At 39.5% G+C, this 18,180-nt stretch overlaps 1 protein-coding gene across 1 annotated transcript in view; it reads left to right on the plus strand.

Moving 5' to 3' along the window:
• AMPH (amphiphysin) overlaps positions 1-18,180 on the plus strand; it is a 169,325-nt gene that overhangs the window by 110,512 nt on the left and 40,633 nt on the right. The window contains exons 5-11 of the mRNA XM_077811013.1: positions 536-631; positions 3,207-3,314; positions 4,235-4,320; positions 7,160-7,235; positions 9,069-9,151; positions 11,809-11,950; positions 15,424-15,552. Coding sequence (XP_077667139.1) covers positions 536-631; positions 3,207-3,314; positions 4,235-4,320; positions 7,160-7,235; positions 9,069-9,151; positions 11,809-11,950; positions 15,424-15,552 — 720 coding nt within the window. The remainder of the gene's footprint in view (positions 1-535; positions 632-3,206; positions 3,315-4,234; positions 4,321-7,159; positions 7,236-9,068; positions 9,152-11,808; positions 11,951-15,423; positions 15,553-18,180) is intronic.

Here is an 18,180-nt window from a genome sequence, read left to right on the forward strand (position 1 = left end):
ATAGTATTCCTGATCAGTCCAGCTGCATTAACGTGCTCAGTGACAAGAGAATTCCAAGGAGCATGCTCTGGCAGTCCCCCCATGACTTTACATGGGAGTGAGACAGCCCCCAGCTGACGCGAAGAATGGATGTGATGTGAGGTTCATGTGAAGAATGGGTCTTTTTATCTGTTGGGGTAGCAGTGGTTTGTATCCTGAATGCAATTTTCTGACTTACAGATCCATTGAGTTTTGTGAAGGCCACCTATTTGCCTTCAAAATGCTCTATTAATGATAGGCAGAGAGAAACAAATATGGGGAATGTATGACTTCCCCTGGTCTGGAAGGATACTCAACCAGAAAACAACTGTCAAAATAAAATAAACCCAATTTCTCCATTGTCCATACATTTTATTGAAAAAACATAAGATTACAGGAGAATTAAGATTTGCAATTTACATAAGTGTTTTTCCATTTACAGAAGCGTTTCCCCTAAATTTTGAGTGAAATTAAAGTGATTGTCAACTGTTTCTCTATATCTCATCTTTCTTTACAGAAATGTGATGTGCTCTGGGAAGACTTTCATCAAAAGCTGGTGGATGGATCACTGCTGACACTGGATACATACCTGGGACAGTTTCCTGATATCAAAGTACAGTAATACATTTCTATACAGGGAAGATTTAAAAGGTTACCTATTACAATTGAGTCAAAATCATGCGAGAAATGAAATAAAGAATATACAGGAAGCCAGCTCTCATGTGGAATGTAACACATCTAATTCTGTAAGCAAATTCCATTCATAGTCTATGCTATTTTCCTGAGTGAACAAAATTAAGTATTATGCAGTAGCACCATTTGATTTTCTTAAAATAGCCTTTAATTTTCTTAAATTAGCCTTTGTATCTCAGACTTTTATGTAGGTCTTTTCTGCTCCCACTGAAGTCAATGGCATAACTACCACTGACTTCAGCAGTGCTGGAGCACACCCTTGGGTCCAAAGTGTTACTGCAGAATTATTAGAATAAGAAGAGTTCTGCCATTATTCTTTTCTTGGTGAGATGCACCTCTAGATGTTTAAAAGTCAATTGTTTTCTTTGTTGAATTTGAAGCAATAAATGGCTTCTGTGATTTGATCAATCACAAAAGCTTTGTAATACATCTCCATAGAGATTTCTATTATACAAATCACAACATACACTCCCCAAGTCCCCTTTTAATTCTGTCTTCCCTGTAAGGATTTCAAAGTAGCATGTACCCAATCGTGTGAAATTTCAATAATGTAAAACACTGAAGCACAAAGCTTAACACTTGAAGACAAATGGGACTATTCACATGCTTAAAGTTAATCAAATGCTTAAGTGCCTTGTTGGACTGGGGCCCTGGAGCATGGCTATGATCAACCGTGTGCAGTGGAGGAGTACATAATAAGTACATGACTAAAGAAGAGATGGGACTTTAAGGAAAACAACTCATTAACCCAACAGATGATGAGGAAGGAGAATGTTATAACTGGATGATACCGTAAATTTTCAAAGCATTCCTGACTCGCATTTAGTTGCCAGGTAGATGCCATCCTTTGGATACTTATGCCAAAGCATCAAAAAATAAAGATTTCACCTTTGTTCAGAAGGGCAGAAATACTCTGTTTCTACAGACAGTGATTGGCTGAAGTTTAAGGTTACTATTTTGTGGCATTGGCAGCCAGTCAAGGTTGGCTACAGCTCTTGGTGGTACTTGTTAAAGGCATGTGTTCTGATATTTCAAGAAATGCTGGGTTCAGCTTTGTTTTCACAATGAAATGCTATTGAGGTGATAAGGATGTCAAGATGTATTGAACTGAATTTGGAGCAATCTTTGTAATCAAACATCCTGATGTGTTGCCTTTATAAGTACCATCAAAGCTGTAGCCAGCTTATGTTAACACCATCCATTTTAAGAGCCATAGCCAGATTGGATGGCTTCCGGTACTGGGGAATTGGAGCTCAAGACTTCTGAGCAAAATTCACCCATGAGTGACTAAGGTGCAGCCACTCATGCCTGTGATTAATTTAGTCCTTTTGCTTCTGTGTTGCTGGTTTGAATCAGGCCTACGCTAATTGTGACTCTCAAAATTGTCATCTAAGGGCTGTTCAGTGCTTATTTGAAAGGAAAGAGTGGACTCAATGACTTTCTATAAAACAGGTGGCCATATTGCAAAAATCACCACCGTAACTGGCAAGTTTACTTAGTCTCATTTGAGACACGGGCAGATCCTCTGATATGCTGGGTCAACTTTACATCTTGCCGTTGGTGCAAAGCTGCTCTGAAGTCATTTTAGCCAGCCACTAGAAGATTCTGGTAGTACTGAGGCATCTTAGAGGGGCATAGAGCCAGCTTAGTGACTTCAGCACTCCCCAGGCTTCTGACACAGGAAAAATAGCCAGGGAAAGGGGGACATGACCAGAGATTCCTTATGAAGGGATGATCTTCAGCTGAGTGTATGGGTTGTACATTCAGCCCCTGCTATAATTGACATTTGCACCAGGACAACCCTAGAGTCCTGGGTGCTCAAAGGTGTGAGAGTCCCATTCCTGATCCTGAGCTTGCCTGGTTCTCATTAGCTGCAGCCTGGGATCTGGTCCACAGTATTATAAAAGGAAATTCATATACCATATGCATTAGTGTAGTGTCAGCAATTTTCCAAGGCACCTTTTTAGTATAATGAGCGGTCCTATGACACCTACAGTAGCTTAATTGGAATTCCCATTACGTGATGTCAAAATTAGATTTGTTATACATTCAAAAGTCATATTGAGAAGTGTGTTTTCAGCATTTTCCCTAACTCAAAGAAAAAATTAATATATATTAATCATTAAATTCACACACTGTGTAATGTGAAAGGGAAGATAGTTTATGATACTATTATAGTCTAGCTTAATGAGTCCATTCACACTGCTGGAGAAAAGATGCGTGGGTTCATATATTATAAAATTGATATGCGAGATTCCAGTCCTGCAAGCTCTCCACGCAGACATCTCTTGTCATGCCCTTATTTCTCAATAAATAGGTTCCTTATTAAAATAATAAATTACCTAAATTGTCTCTTTCACTGTACAATCTTATGATAAATAAAATTTAGATTGCAAGTGAGAGGATAAAGAATCAAAGACAAATTAAAGCAAATGAAATGAGAGTTCCATCTCCGATTGCTTGGCTGTGTGGCAATAGTGCTGAATTTTTTGCAGACTCGCATTGCAAAGCGAAGCAGAAAGCTGGTGGACTATGACAGTGCAAGACATCACTTGGAAGCCTTGCAGAGCTCAAAAAGAAGAGATGAAAGCAGAATTACAAAGGTAGGGTATATCTTTAAATAATAATGTTACTAGCGCAGACGTCCTGAGTTTGGGTGAAATTTATTTCTGCACACTCGATAGCATAAAGTCTGTTCTCTTCCATTCCAGAAAATGGGACTGCTCATATGCTGACGTTTAAACACATTATTCATTCTGCTAGATCAGGGCCAGAGTGCTCAGCTTCCTGAAGGACTGAGTCCCATTTAAATCCTATTTTGAGTTGCACTGGGATTTAAGGGGTTCATAGGCTTTGTGCTTGCCCTTTGTACAGGGATCAGTTGTGCCCTTTATGAGATGAAAGACCACCATGAGGGGCTTCATCCTACAGCCCATAATCATATGTGTAGTCCCACTGATTTAACAGCATCTGCTCACATGAATGAGGTTTGCATGATCTTGCCCTGGATTATTAAATTCTTCAGAATATTGTCTATCGCTCTGTAAATAAATAAGAAAAGAGTGTAAATAGTAAAACTGAGAAATGACGTTACAACGTGAGTTCTTTGGAAAATTGCTGGTTTTCAGTTTTGTTATAAATTCAAGACTCGGCAAAGGTTCACCCAAAGGTTTAGAGAGGCTCTGAACCTATACAGTAAAGCTGGGCCAATTTATTGTTTGTATTGAAACCCCATGGAACTTTGTGATTTTGCACATTTTGACACACAAAGGTGACTTTTTCTTTTGGTGTTGATTGTATTCTTTGGAACCAGAAATGCCTGGGATTCAAACCTATGCAAGCCAAACGAGACAAAAATGTTTGCAGTAGCCTTTGCGAAATGAAACAAGCTATAGTAAACAACAGTAGTTTGAACCACGCTCTTCTTTTGTTAATAGAAAAACAGATCAGTACAGTGAAACTGCACAAATCTGTTTTTCTATTATTTGGAGAATAAAAGCCAACATGTCTTGCTTTGTTATAGGCAGAAGAAGAGTTTCAAAAAGCACAGAAAGTGTTTGAAGACTTTAATATTGATTTACAAGAAGAGCTGCCATCTCTATGGTCAAGGTAAGCCAAACAACTTGCATATATAGGCTAGAATTTTCAAAGAATCAGTAGTCTCCCAACTTCCACTGAATTTTAATGTGTGTCACAGGATGGCTGGCCCAGTAAATGAAGTAGGTCCAATTCCCCAGTGTCTGAACTAGTATCAGAACCATAATTTCTGAGCATCTCTAGCAGCTTGCTTTCTTTAAAATTGCATGGCAGTCCCTGTGTTACAAGTTACAATTTAAAAACTGGCAAGAGATAAATAGCTGTAAAATGCAGGTATTCTGTTTCTATTAGAGATTTAATAGGCAGGTGAACAAGAACTGCAGAGAAACGTTCCATTAGAGTGTTACATTATTTGACAAATGAGACTTGAAAAAAGGATGCTTTGGGTGGCCAGAATTTGTCTGCTGTTGTCCTCTAAACTTCTGTTTAAAGTGAGGATGAGTTCAGATTTTTCTGTGCTGTTAGTCCTTTCAGGCACTTATCACCTCAATACATTCTTTTTGCAGGCTACCAAAAGAAACAACAAACCAAACAAAAAACCCCAACCAACTGCCCCAAACCCCCCCAAAAGTCCACACCACACACTTTGGCATACACGTTATTTGCATCACGGTGTGTCTGTTACCTTCTAACTAGACTACAGGGTTGATAGAATTTCAATGTACATTTGAGCCTACAGTCATGGTTCAGGAACCACATTCCTTCAAAGCCCCTGTTTTTAGACACTTTACAGAAAAATAGAATCATAGAATCTCAGGGTTGGAAGGGACCTCAGGAGGTCATCTAGTCCAACCCCCTGCTCAAAGCAGGACCAATCCCCAATTTTTGCCCCAGATCCCTAAATGGCCCCCTCAAGGATTGAATTCACAACCCTGGGTTTAGCAGGCCAATGCTCAAACCACTGAGCTATCCCTCCCACCCCATTGGGATGAAATTTCTCATGCTTATTCTCGGCCCAAAGGCGATTTTTTGCTGGTGAAAATTTAGAGAAATTGCATGTGGAATTTCCAAACAGGTGTAAAATTTAAGTTTTTATGCTCTTAGGATTATTCAAAGTTTTCTGCACTAATATAAACCAAAGACATGTTTTCAGGACCAAATTAAAAAAAAATTCAAACAATTTCAAAAATATGCATACACACACAGTGCAATTAATTGGTCTCACAAACTTCCATATGCAAATACCTACATGCATGTACAAGTATGTATTTTGCATTCATAATTATTTTCTTTTACATGTGTGCATATTTTGCATCCTCTATTTAGTCATCTGTGTTTTAAAACTTGCAGTCAACCTTTGTATGTATACAGCCTGTGAGGCGATGGATGGTGCTTGAAGAATGAATCAGGTTTGTTTAGTGAATGAAGCTCATTTGTTCCAGAAGTTGGAAGGTGTAATGCAGGAAGAGAAAGGACAGTCTTGTGATTACAACAGTTTAACGGTGGTCTGTAGAAATGGATTCTATCCTTGTTTCTGTGCAAGTCACTTGAACGAAACTTTTCACAGGAGGTCACTAACTGTATGCATCTCATTTTCTGGATGCCCAATTTGACACCCTGGAGATCAGATTTGCAGAAGTGCTGACTGCAACTGAAGTCTGCGAGACTGTGTTCCAAACAAAAAAAACTGCACAATGTTAAATGCCCTCAAAAACCCCTCAGATTTTCAAATTGATCACCCAATATTAGTGTGTGCTTTTGACATTAATGTCCCTGTGCCTTAGTTCACCATCTGTAAAATGGAAATAATGCCACCTCGTCTCACGGGGATGCTGTGAAAATATATTCATTAATGTTTTTGAAGCACTCGGATACTGTAATGTTCTCCACCATAGAAGCCCTATGTGAGATAAGATACTTATGCACTAATCTCTATGTGCACAGGAGTATTTGCTAATCTTGCCTGTCTCACAGTGTTACTATAGTGAGACTGGAAGAGCTCATTAAGAGTCTTGTGAAAAATAGACATTGGAAAATTTTTTTTGCTTGCTTAAAGCCTGGATGCTTTAAACATCATATATTCTTGTTTCAGTAAGGCCAGCAACTAGATGGGTATTCCAGATTTGGGGAACATGTTTCTCGTCTCTTGGATCTGAAATTACCATGATTTGAACAGGCAGTGTGGCCCAGGATAGGGCACTGGACTGAGATCCAAGAGATCTTGGTTCTGTTTTAGGCTCTGCCACAGGCTTGCAGTGTGGCCTAAGGCAAGTCACTTCAATTCTGACTGCCTTGCCTTTCCCCTCCCCCCGCTTTGTCTTGTCTATTTAGCCTGTAAATTCCAAAAGCCTGTCCCTTTTTGTTCCTCTCTCATGCCCTAAGTCTCTTACTATGTATTTGTACAGTGCCTAGCACAGTGGGGCCCTGCTCCCATTGGAGCGCTGTAGAGGCTACTGTACTACAAATACGTAATAATAATTCTGTACTAACATGGTAGGAGCTTACGTACAATACATAAATATAATTGTTTTATTGGGCACTGATGATATTAACTTCAGTGATAATGCCTACAGGACAGATTCTGCCACCCTTATTCACAATGAGTATTAACTTACTCCCTAAGTATTTCCACTGACATAAATGGGACCATACTGGGAAGAAAGCAACCCTCAGCATGAACAAGTGTGGCAGAATCTGGCCCCGCAGCTGCACCACTTCAGGAATTGTTACATGATCAGTGAATCAAGATACAATTTTTTGTTTAATATTCTGGTTCAATTGTTTGCTTTTCTCAGTTGTCGGAACACAATGAAGAACGTTTCTTGTTGTTTGAAAGAAATGAACAGCTCATTTTCTCTCCTTCACTCTCTTCACCCTCCTTTTTTCCTTTCTCTCTGTCATCTTCTTTCAGACGAGTTGGCTTCTATGTGAACACTTTCAAAAATATATCCAGCCTTGAAGCCAAGTTTCACAAGGAGATAGCTTTGGTGAGTAAAACTAAATGTGCTGTGTGAATTATGCAACAAACAAATGTCGTCTTATTTGGGAGCAGTGGAAAATATTGCAGCAATGTATCTGAGAATTTGTCCTTACTGCCTTGATCTCTGGTGACAGTGTAGTATTAACATGAGTTTTCACTATACTTCTTCTCACTATACAAAAGTAATTTCCCTGACATTGTTGGATAAAAATCCAACTGCAGTTGCAATGTTAAGCTCTTTCTCTCTTTTTTTAGAATGTCCTCCCTCTCTTTTTTCCACCTTCACACTGTCCTCTTACACATTATTAATGGGGCAAGGTTGTTGAACACCTTGTGCCAGCATTAACTTTCAAACGGCATCAACTCAACAGGTACAAGAGGCAATGGTAGAGGCTTCCCCTTTCAAGATCTACCTCTGTGAATTCCTACACTGCCAGCAATTTATCAATACGCCACGGTTCTCAAGCTAATAGAGTAACTTCAGTAAGCTATTTATGACCGTATGCTTATATACTTCACCAAGTCAGTGCCTAAGAGCTTGTCTACACCCAAAAATCAGTTAAATTTAAAAATAGTTAGACTAGTACAATAACTGTGTGCAGACCAGATTGTGTGTGTGTGTGTGAGAGGGAGAGAGACAGACAGAGAGAGAGAGAGAGAGAGTTAAAGAAATACTAGAAACTAACCAAGTTTTCAGGTAAGGGTCCAGCAGTAATCTTGACTGTGCCTCACACTTGAAATCCCCAGCCACTGTCCTCTTACAGGTTGGAGATCCCACCACATTCCAAAAATAAAAAAAGCCTGTTCCTTTGAGTGTGAATTCCAGAGGTATGCGTTCTAGTTGTGTGCAATGATAAAACCCACACCCTTCTACAGTACTGGTACAGGGTGAGTTCTGCTTCATATCTGTAGGATGTCAAGGTGGACTAAGGGCAAACCTATGGATTAAGCCTGGTAATTAACAGAACTCTGTTTTACGGGTTTTTTTAGACACAACAAGCTACAGGAGGTGTTTGTGACCTGTTTTCTCTGTTGTTAATAAAGTTAGCTTAAGACTGGCTCCCTTCAGGAGCTCTCCCCGCAAACCAAAATATGCCATAAAATTGGCTTCTTTTTCATCTAAGAAACACCCCATAGAACTTTACAAATGTCAGTTAATTATTGAACCATGGAACCTTTCTCTCTCCCTTCTGCAGACAGCTCCCTTCTTCCTTGGCTGATTCTGTAGTCAAAAAAGTCCCCTCTCCGTCAAAAGCCTGTCCCTTTGTTAGTCTCTCCTGCCCTAAGCTTCCCTTTGGCTCCCTGACACACTCAGTCTGTAGTTTTTTAAAAGCTAGTATTAGCAACTTGGTTCTATGTCCTGCTTCTGTGGAAATTCCATTTCTTCAAACCAAGGAACCCTGCAGAGAAGTTGAAGAAAACTTGTTTTCCTAGGCTTCAGGCAACCTAATGTCCTATGGTGTTCTCATTTGCATGAGAGCCATTCATGTTAACCACTTCTTTTATTTGTTCTGGTGCTTCATCCAGATAGGGTGTGAATATGCAAGTGTCCTTGACAGCCACAGCTCATTCACTACACATTGCAGGTTAGAGTAACACATGGAATTCATAATCACATACACAATGAATAAATTATATATAGACTCCCCAAATCATCACAACTTCAGTCAGCTTTGAATCAGGCCCTAAATGAACATGACACTACGGTATACCTGAAGAGGTCTATATTGTTTTAGAGAAGTCGGCAATTTGTAAACCTGGCTTACCATCTGCACTTTTATCTAATATTGCAACCTTTAACCTAATATCACATTTAATAGGCATGTGTTTTTCTTCTCAGCTATGCCACAAACTGTATGAGGTGATGACCAAGTTGGGAGATCAGCATGCTGACAAGGCCTTCACCATCCAAGGAGCACCCAGGTAATAGAAATTACAATGGGCTTTCACCTTTCTAAAACAGTCAACCCAGCTATAGCATGAACACCAGTGTACAGCAGCTAAGGATCTAGCCCTTGCATTCTTATAGGTGGAATATACAACAGTGTTGCCTTGTCTAATTATTTTACCACAAATCTTGTAATATATGGTGTTTTACTTAAAGCCATGGCTCCTGAAGGCATGTAGATTTAGTTAAAAACAGTCTGTTTCTAACCCTCATGGTGGCCGAGGAAAGCCTGAGAACATTGCCCAAGTGCCCCCTAAAGGTTCAAAAACTAAAAGGCAAATTAAAGGAATCCCAAAATTATATATATATTTTTAAAATTATGATTTCTAAGCCAATCTCATGCTCATGTTTTGGGAATATTTTGGGTTCGTGATACTGATGCTTTATCTCCTGACTTTTACTTTGCACAGCTTGATCAGCTGCCTCTCTGCCTGGCATAGACAGAAATGGATTTTCTGCTTTCAGTTATATAATGATGATGGGATGAAACGGCACAAAGTGTAAAAAGAATGGTACTGATCTATAGAAAAAAAAATCTAAGTTTTAGAGAGACAGAATACATAACTCCTTCATTTATAACCATCATCCCTTCCATAAGCAATTGTGGAACTAAATTCTGACCAATGTGCTAATTTGCCCCCAAAACAGTGTCACATTAGCATTCATTAGAGCTCATCATAAACCAGAATTTCTATCCCAAAGGAGATTCCAATATTTCAACATTTGTTTTCATCCTAAATCAGAAGGTAAACTTGAAATATTGGAACTTTTCACAAAATGCAAAGGTTAGAAAAATGTCTATTCAGAATTATCCAAACATTTCATTTTGGGTTCATTTGACCTTAATCTGCATCTCCCTGAGCTGCCACAGTGCCGCATGGCAGTTTTAGTTCCTTAATGTCCCCATTCTTCCCTATGGACTTCCCTGTTTGGACTACAGCTCCCATGATGCACTTGCAGAAACTTTGATTTTACAGAAAACACACTTGCCGTTAGGAATTTTCCATCAAAATACTTTTAAACTAGCATTAATATATACCCATATTCTGGCCAGCTGTAGCCCCACAAGCACACACATGCTTCCCCTGCTCTTCCTTTGCCAAGTTACTCTTCTCAGAAATGAATGAGAGAGAGTGGTTAATACAGTATGGGCTATTTTCTAATTTATTTAAATAACCTTGTGTTTTTGACCTTCTGGTATGACAAGTTTTGTGTGTGTGTAAAATATATATATAATGGCATCACTACATTATGTTATGTGAATACTGTCATAACCCTGGTTTGGAAGCTTTTCATTGTTATGCTAAGATTCAGCATTAAGATGAAGAACGAACAGCTTTACTTGAGTCTAACTGTTTTGCCGAAAGCCTGCATAAAATTAACTACCGTGCACACTCTGAAATATCTTATGCCCCAACGTGCACTAGATCTTGTGTCAAACCTGGAAGGATTCTTTGAGGGCAGTTTTTTTTAGTGGCGTTTGAAAAGCTTGTTCAGGAACTCAGGAAAGGGTCATTTCAGAATAAGAGAGTTAATATTTTTTATTAAGAAGTAAATAAAGAACACACTGAAGTTTGGACTTTTCTTCAGAGTGTGAGAAGGAAAACAAAACAAAAAATTTTAAGGGGCATGTAATTGAATATGCTACCTTGAAGGGAAATAAAATAGATAGGAAGGAGCTTGTTAATAACTGCATATTCCTTTTTTTTTTAAAATTTCCACAGAAAGAGGTGGTGAGTGTGAGCTACAATATATTCTTGCCAAAGAATAAATTTGCTTTGCTTTAGTGTTAAAAACATGATTGTGGTTGGTCTCCTCAATCATGTAATGCTTCACTTCTCCCTAAAGATATGTAGGGCCAGTTCTCTTCTTATTGAATACTGTGCTCATAGAATGCTGTAGACTGTAGGCTCATTAATTATAGAAGGAAAAATCTGTTTTCTTCAATATTAGATGTTAGAAATTTCTAGACAGTAAAATGTCCCTCTGACTTTGAGCTTGATCCAGTTGGTATAAATTGATGTAGCACTGACAAAAATCAACTGAGCTATGCTGATTTACACCAGCTGAGCATGTGGCCCTATAATTAGTAGTTTTGGTTTTTGATTAAATTTCTTCTTATAGCTGTTGTTCTGTATGATTACTATTAATTATTATTGCCCCTTGAACTGGGATTGTATATCGCTAGAGCCTTTTAGATTGTGAACTGTGTAAAGTAAATTGGTTAATGAAGACAATAATTGTCATTCACATTTTATATTTTCAAACTGACACGAGAAATCATTTCAAATACAGAACCTTCTGAAATGTAAGGACTCTGTTTTTTGAAGATAAAGACACGAGAACAGTAGATGTTCTAGAAAACAACCTCTAGAAAGTAAGAATTTCCTTTGGCACTATAGTTCATTGATAGATTGAATTTAATCACTGTTTTAATTATTTAATCACATAAGGGGCAAAATACATCCCTGATGCCAGGGATGCATTTCAACTATTGTGTCAAAAATATCATCATTTGAGGCTATAGAGTTGGAAACCTACATTTCTCAAAGGGTTCAGAAATGTAACTCGTGGTATAAAGTCAGTGAAGCTTCATGATATATTCAGAACTTGTTACTTTGTGTTCATCCAGTGACTCAGGTCCTCTCCGCATTGCGAAAACACCATCACCCCCTGAGGAGGCCTCTCCTCTGCCTAGCCCTTCATCTAGTCCCAATCATACACTGGCACCTGTTTCATCTCCTGCACCAGCTCGGCCTAAATCACCTTCACAGGTAGGAGCAAAGCTAACCTGGGGAGTGGGCCTCTTACACAGATGTAGCTGAGCTATTGTGGGAGATTCCACAGAGATAAATCGGGTGAGATTTACATTTGGGTGGTGAGTGCAGGAGGAGTGATGTCTACATTAAAATGAAAAAGTGATGGTGAGCAGCACTGATGTGGCTTTATCAGGAAGGGCTGTAACACCATTAGTTGCCCCAGCTGCTCATTCCCCTGTTGCAGGTGTTTGTTTGAAATTGATCTTAATAAGAGGAGATGGGAGAATGGATTGAGACTAGAAAGTGGTGCTGATTGAACTATGTGTGTGTGTTGAGATACTTTATGTATAGGACCTTTAAAAGAATGTATATTCAGGGTTTTTCATGGGAATTAGATCTATCCAGCACATAAATTACTGTATGAAAAACTTTAAAAACATTTGTGTATTAATACAAAAATAGAATTGTAGATTACGGTTTGTTTATTATTGACTATTTAGGCACAGCTTTGCCATTAAAAAGTCAACATTAACCAAGAGTTGTCACCACACAGAGCTATCTGAGATACCATAATTTTTCCTTTCTTTGGGATAAGGAATACTTGTGGTAGCTCAAATACTATACTACTGTGGTAATTTTTGGCAAAACACTTATTGGACCTGATTGTCCTATTATATTGATTTTTATACTAGATTGAGAAGTTTGATCTCGATGGAGTCATACACTGAGAATCATGAAAGTGAGATAAGAATCTGGCTCATTAATGGCAGCTTGAGTAGTGTAAGAATTGTACATGATGGTTTACATGTATATCAAGCATATACTTTCTATAGTAAGGCAGAATTTAAAGTTTTTAATTAAAACAAGCACAACACTGCTAAAACTCTTATAAAAAGAGAGATTACAGAATTATATTTTTTAAAATTACAGTAAAAATATGATAGTAGTTTGACATACTATATGTTAAAATAGTAGTACTGCAGTGTATGAGACAATCCCTATTTTTATATGGGGAACAGTTAAACATAATTGTATTTTCATGAAATTATTTGTCTCCGAAGAGTGTGTTTGCACACTGTTTGCCTCTGTAACTCAGTCTACTTGTAATTCAATGTTGCCCTATTGATTTCATTGGAGATACATTGCTTTACATCATCTGAGGTCTGCCCAAGATTTATATGCCTGTTTTTGACATTTTCATAGGCACGGATATCCTATTAGGTATTAGTCCAAACTATGGATTTACCATGGCTATTTTTATCCTTGTGATATCAGAGGGATTATAGTTTCCTTTCCTAAAGAATAAATATGATTTGATTTGTTTTGTCACTTTTTCTGTGTCACGTTGTAAGAAATGTCATCACAGCATGCTTGTTACATCTGGAAAAAGTGCAGTACTATCAACCGTCAGATTCTCCTCAGTGCAGGATACAATGCTGTACAGACCAACTGGACAGTAGATGTCCTTAGACTTTGTTAGTTCCTGACTGTAGACCAAAGGTGGGCAAACTACAGCCCGCGGGCCACATCTGGCCCGGCCCCTGAGCTCCTGGCCCCGGAGGCTAGCCCCTCCACCCCCGTTATCTCCCCACACCTGCAGCCTCAGCACGCTGTGCCGCCGGCACAACGCTCTGGGCAGCCGGGCAGCGCAGTTGCAGAGCCGTGGCCTGAGCCGGTGCTCTGTGTTGCATGGTAAGGGGGCAGGGAGCAGGGGGGGTTCGATAGAGGGCAGGGGAGTTCGGGGTGGTGGTTAGGGGGCAGAGAGGGTGGATAGGGGTCGGGGCGGTCAGAGGGCAGGGAACGGGGGGTTGGATGCAGCAGGGGTTCTGGGGGGGCCAGTCAGGAATGAGGGGGGGGTTGGATGGAGTGACAGGGGGCAGTCAGGGTGGGGGTCCGGAAGTGGTCAGGGGACAGGGAGCAGGGGGTGGTGGATAGGGCAGGTGTCCCGGGGGCGGGCAGACAGGGAACAGGATGGGGTTAATGGGGCAGGAGTCCCGGGAGGGCCATCAGGGGACAGAGAATAGGGGGGTTATATAGGAGGCAGGGGCTGGGCCTCCCCTAACCGGCCCTCCATACAATTTTGGAAACCTGATGTGGCCCTTAGGCCAAAAAGTTTTCCCACCCCTGCTGTAGCAGACCCTGAATGTTCTCTTTTCTGCCATCTCTGCTTGATGCTGTTTATCACAATTATAATCACAGCCCAGCAAAGTGAATAGAAAGATTCCCATTGACTTCACTCCGCTTTGGATCAGGACCCACAAGACAAAGATTAAAAACTTATCCTAAAAGACCTGATTTTTTCATTCTTTCATATTTGAGGATTTCAGCAGCACAAGTCTCTGATGCTGCCTCTGAAATTTGTAGCCCCCTAAAATTAATTTTAAGTGTAAAAAGATTACTTTTTTTAAAAAAAGTAATTGTAGTTTTGTGGTATACTCTGTCCCAGACAATATACTGGATGGTTTCCCTGGAAAACAGAAAATGCCAAAATATGTTTTACCAATAGATTATTCCACATAGAAACCTGTCACTACAGCGAATAACTTTTGTAACTGCAAAATTTAACAAATCCTGTGTCAGGGTGAAGTCCAGGTTCTGCAGATTAGAGTATAATAGCACAAAGGTAAAATAAGATTTTTCTATAGGCACTCAAGTTTCCTCTTGAACATACAATATACAGTATTGTACCTATCTTATCAATTGGGGACTAGGCAACTTCTGGCTAAATCGCTGGCCTTTAATTGATTTCATTCTGGATTGCTTGCTTGTAGTTTTAAATAAAGAAAAACTTACATTTTTTCTATTGGATAAGAAGCCACAGTCAAGAAAAAAGTAATTGATGTAGATGAATGGCACCTTTTGTCGTCCACACAGGTGAGTTACAACACAGCACTTTGGTATGCACTGCTATTCACGCCTCCATGGGCCAAACTCCAGGGCAGCATAGACATTCCCTTAGTCTTAGGACATAAGTACCTGGCAGCACTGGGAACTAACCATTACTAGCCTTAAATAATGGGTGAACATGGGTCCGAAAAATGAATAAACTGAAGAAAGTTTAAGAAAACAAGTAATGAGAGAGTTAAGTTTCTGTGCAACCCTGCAGTGCAAATGATGCTACTGTGTTGCAGGTGAAGTGTCTTCCAGCCTATTACTCTAATAGTTTGAATCTTCAGCCAAGAAATGCTGTCGTATTAATCCTCTCAACTGGAGTCCTCGTAAACATGAGAGATTTATTTTAAAAAATGTTTTCTTCCCTCAAACCAGATGATTTTGAACAGACAGTGAGTTTCTGATCTGAATTACCACAGTGGAATTGCTGAGGTCAGCGGAGTTACTTCAGATTTGCACTGAAGCAACTGAGATCAGAATCTAACCCCAAAATATTTAAGATGAACTCTTTATTTTAGTCCTACTTAAAACCTAAAATTCATTCAGTTATACCTGCCTTAAGGTTTTACTTTGTGACATTTTTGCTCTTTGCTTAGTTGAGGAAAGGGCCTCCTGTCCCACCGATGCCTAAACTCACACCCACAAAGGAACTGCAGCAGGAGAATATCATCAGCTTCTTTGAAGACAACTTCGTACCAGAAATCAGTGTGACGACTCCTTCACAGGTCAGTCTCAGAGATGATGGGTTGCTACAATATGAGTATAATCTTGCAAATCCTCCAATTCTCCAAGAGGGGAACTACTATTAATGTCAGTTGGGGTTCTGAGTGCAGAGGGCATACAACACTCATCTTTTATAGTATCGTTGAATGATTTATACACATTGTTCGCTCTCAGGAGGATTAGAAGTGGTGGCATATTGAAAAATGAAGAAATGCAATGTTCTGAGGATGGCTACAACTAAAAAGCCTGTGAAATGTTTGCAACCAAACTTGACATTCATCTGATTTCAGGTTTCATTAAAAATCAGCCTACTTTGTTTTTAAAGCCTAATACTTCCAAATATCCCAAAATCCACTTTTGAGTAATCCTGGGGTAATTTATGGGCTTCCAACAAAATAATGAGGGGGGAAAAAATCTTTCTCTTGATTCTGACTGGGGAAAGCAGGGGGAGGTGGGAGGGGAGGTTGACACTGTGATTTCAGTTATGTTTTTGTGCAGATTTCTCCATGATTATGTGTATTGAAAGCAAAATATATATTTGCATGTATTCATGTAAAGCATCCCCGACTGAATCAGGTACTTCTCTGGTTTTGACCTGTATGAATATTAATTACACAACAGTGCACTGTACAAGATAATGTGATTTCTTAATCTAATTATACTGTAAAATAAAATAAAAAATGGTGTATGTTCAAATACCTATAACAAAAATCAGTTGTGCAAAATGTGCATGCATAAATTTCACTTAGTAGTTGTGATTGCAGGCAGTCATGTAATTACAGGTACAAATAGTCTGAAATCTGAGCCTAGGTCTGGTATGCTGTGTACAAATATATAAAGTATGCATTGATGTGGTATGTGTTTGAGAGTTAATATTTTCACCTAAATTTATAGAAGATCAAGAGGGTGTAAACGGAACTAAGAAAAACAAAATTAGATTCCAGACTCAGTTCAAGTAATATTTTGAGTTTCTTGACAAAAATGCAGTGCCACCTTTCGCAAGGATTCTACCGTGGCGAAGGCCGTGTTAATTTAGACCTGGCCTACACCTTAAACTTAGGTCACCTTGAACCTAACTGCATCGCTCAGGGCTGTGAGAAATGTCATGTCCTGTGTGACGTAGTTAGGTTGACCGAACTGCACTGCAGACACAACTAGGTCGATGGAAGAATTTTTCCATTGGCCTAGCTATCACCTCTGGAGGCTGTGGATTTACTGCAGTGATGGAAAAGCCCCTTCTGTTGCTGTAGTAGGTATCTACCCCATAGCGCTACCATGGCACAGTTGCAGCTGTGCTGCTGTAGCGCTTGTAATATAGACAACCCCTTATAGTCAGTGCCCCATGGGGCCTTGCTGGCAGTGGGATGTAGTGACACAGTGCATGCCTTGGCCACCATGGCCACACACCTCTGCTGGGCCAAAACCACTAACTGTGAGGCCTTTGCAGGTAGGTTGTAAGGGCCCTGACAGAGTGAGTGTTTCAGGTGCCTTGCACCACAGTATTTTGAGTTCATGTGGACTTGCCACTGCGGGGGAAATTGAGTCCTGGCTTACGCAGAAGGTGCCAGTCTAACCTGTTCCTGAATATAACCCCCTGCATTAAATATCATATCTATCTAATTTGCATCTTTCTAGATTGATAGCTGTGGGCCTGATTTTCATTTACACAAAGATCTAATGGTGTAAAAGGGCCTTGAATGAAGGTCAATCATATTTCTACCACTTTCAAGGCCCTTTTACACGGCCAGATGGTATAAAGGGTCTTTAATGTAACTAAGAATTTTGGGTAAATATATATGCACGCACAGAGAATACGATGTGTTTTTACTACTGGTGTTGTAGGTTTCTATAAGGGAAGTAATTATTGAAAATATAATAAATGAAAAGAGTAGAAAGCATACTTGCCCCTCATACACTTTTACATTATATATTACGTATGCAGTATTGTGTTACTCCAGTTGATTTGACAGTGCAGTGCCAAGTGGTCTGAATGCCATCTAGCCTACAAGGCCCTCTACTGGTGCAGAGCTTTAAAACATTTTTAACGTTGTTAAGAAACACCAAAGCCACAGATTGATGAGTGGTGCCATGCTGCACTGGTTACCCATTTCAAAAAGGATTTTCAGTAGTTCAGAGCCTACCTCCTCCTTTCCCCTCCAGCAGAAAAAAAAAAAACATTATGATGATTGGTCATGTTTGTTGTTGGTTGTTTATTTAGTAAGCACCAACGATGTGCTTGGTGCTGCACAAGATGTAAAAATAAGGACAGTCCTTCCTGAGAGAGTTTAAAATTTAGGGCTCTGATTCAGGAAAGTAGATAAGGACATGCTCATGTCCATCCCTTTTCAGGATAGCATTTAATTCCCATTGACTAAAAGACAGACATCAAGAAAACTGACATCTTGTGAGACCAGAGGAAGGTGATAATTTAGAATTGTTTTATTGCTTTTATGTGTGTTTTCTTCTTCCCTGGTCTCAGACAGTGTTAGGTTGAGATACTGAAGGCATCTGACACAATTTAGAGATTTTAGGTGTCACTACAATACTTGCATAATACTTTTTTGCTGTTCACATAACTCTTTTTTATTTTCAGGATTTCAGCTGCCAGACAAACCAAATAGAAAATGATT

This window comes from Eretmochelys imbricata, chromosome 2 (assembly GCF_965152235.1).
Source record: "Eretmochelys imbricata isolate rEreImb1 chromosome 2, rEreImb1.hap1, whole genome shotgun sequence".
NCBI lineage: Eukaryota > Metazoa > Chordata > Testudines > Cheloniidae > Eretmochelys > Eretmochelys imbricata.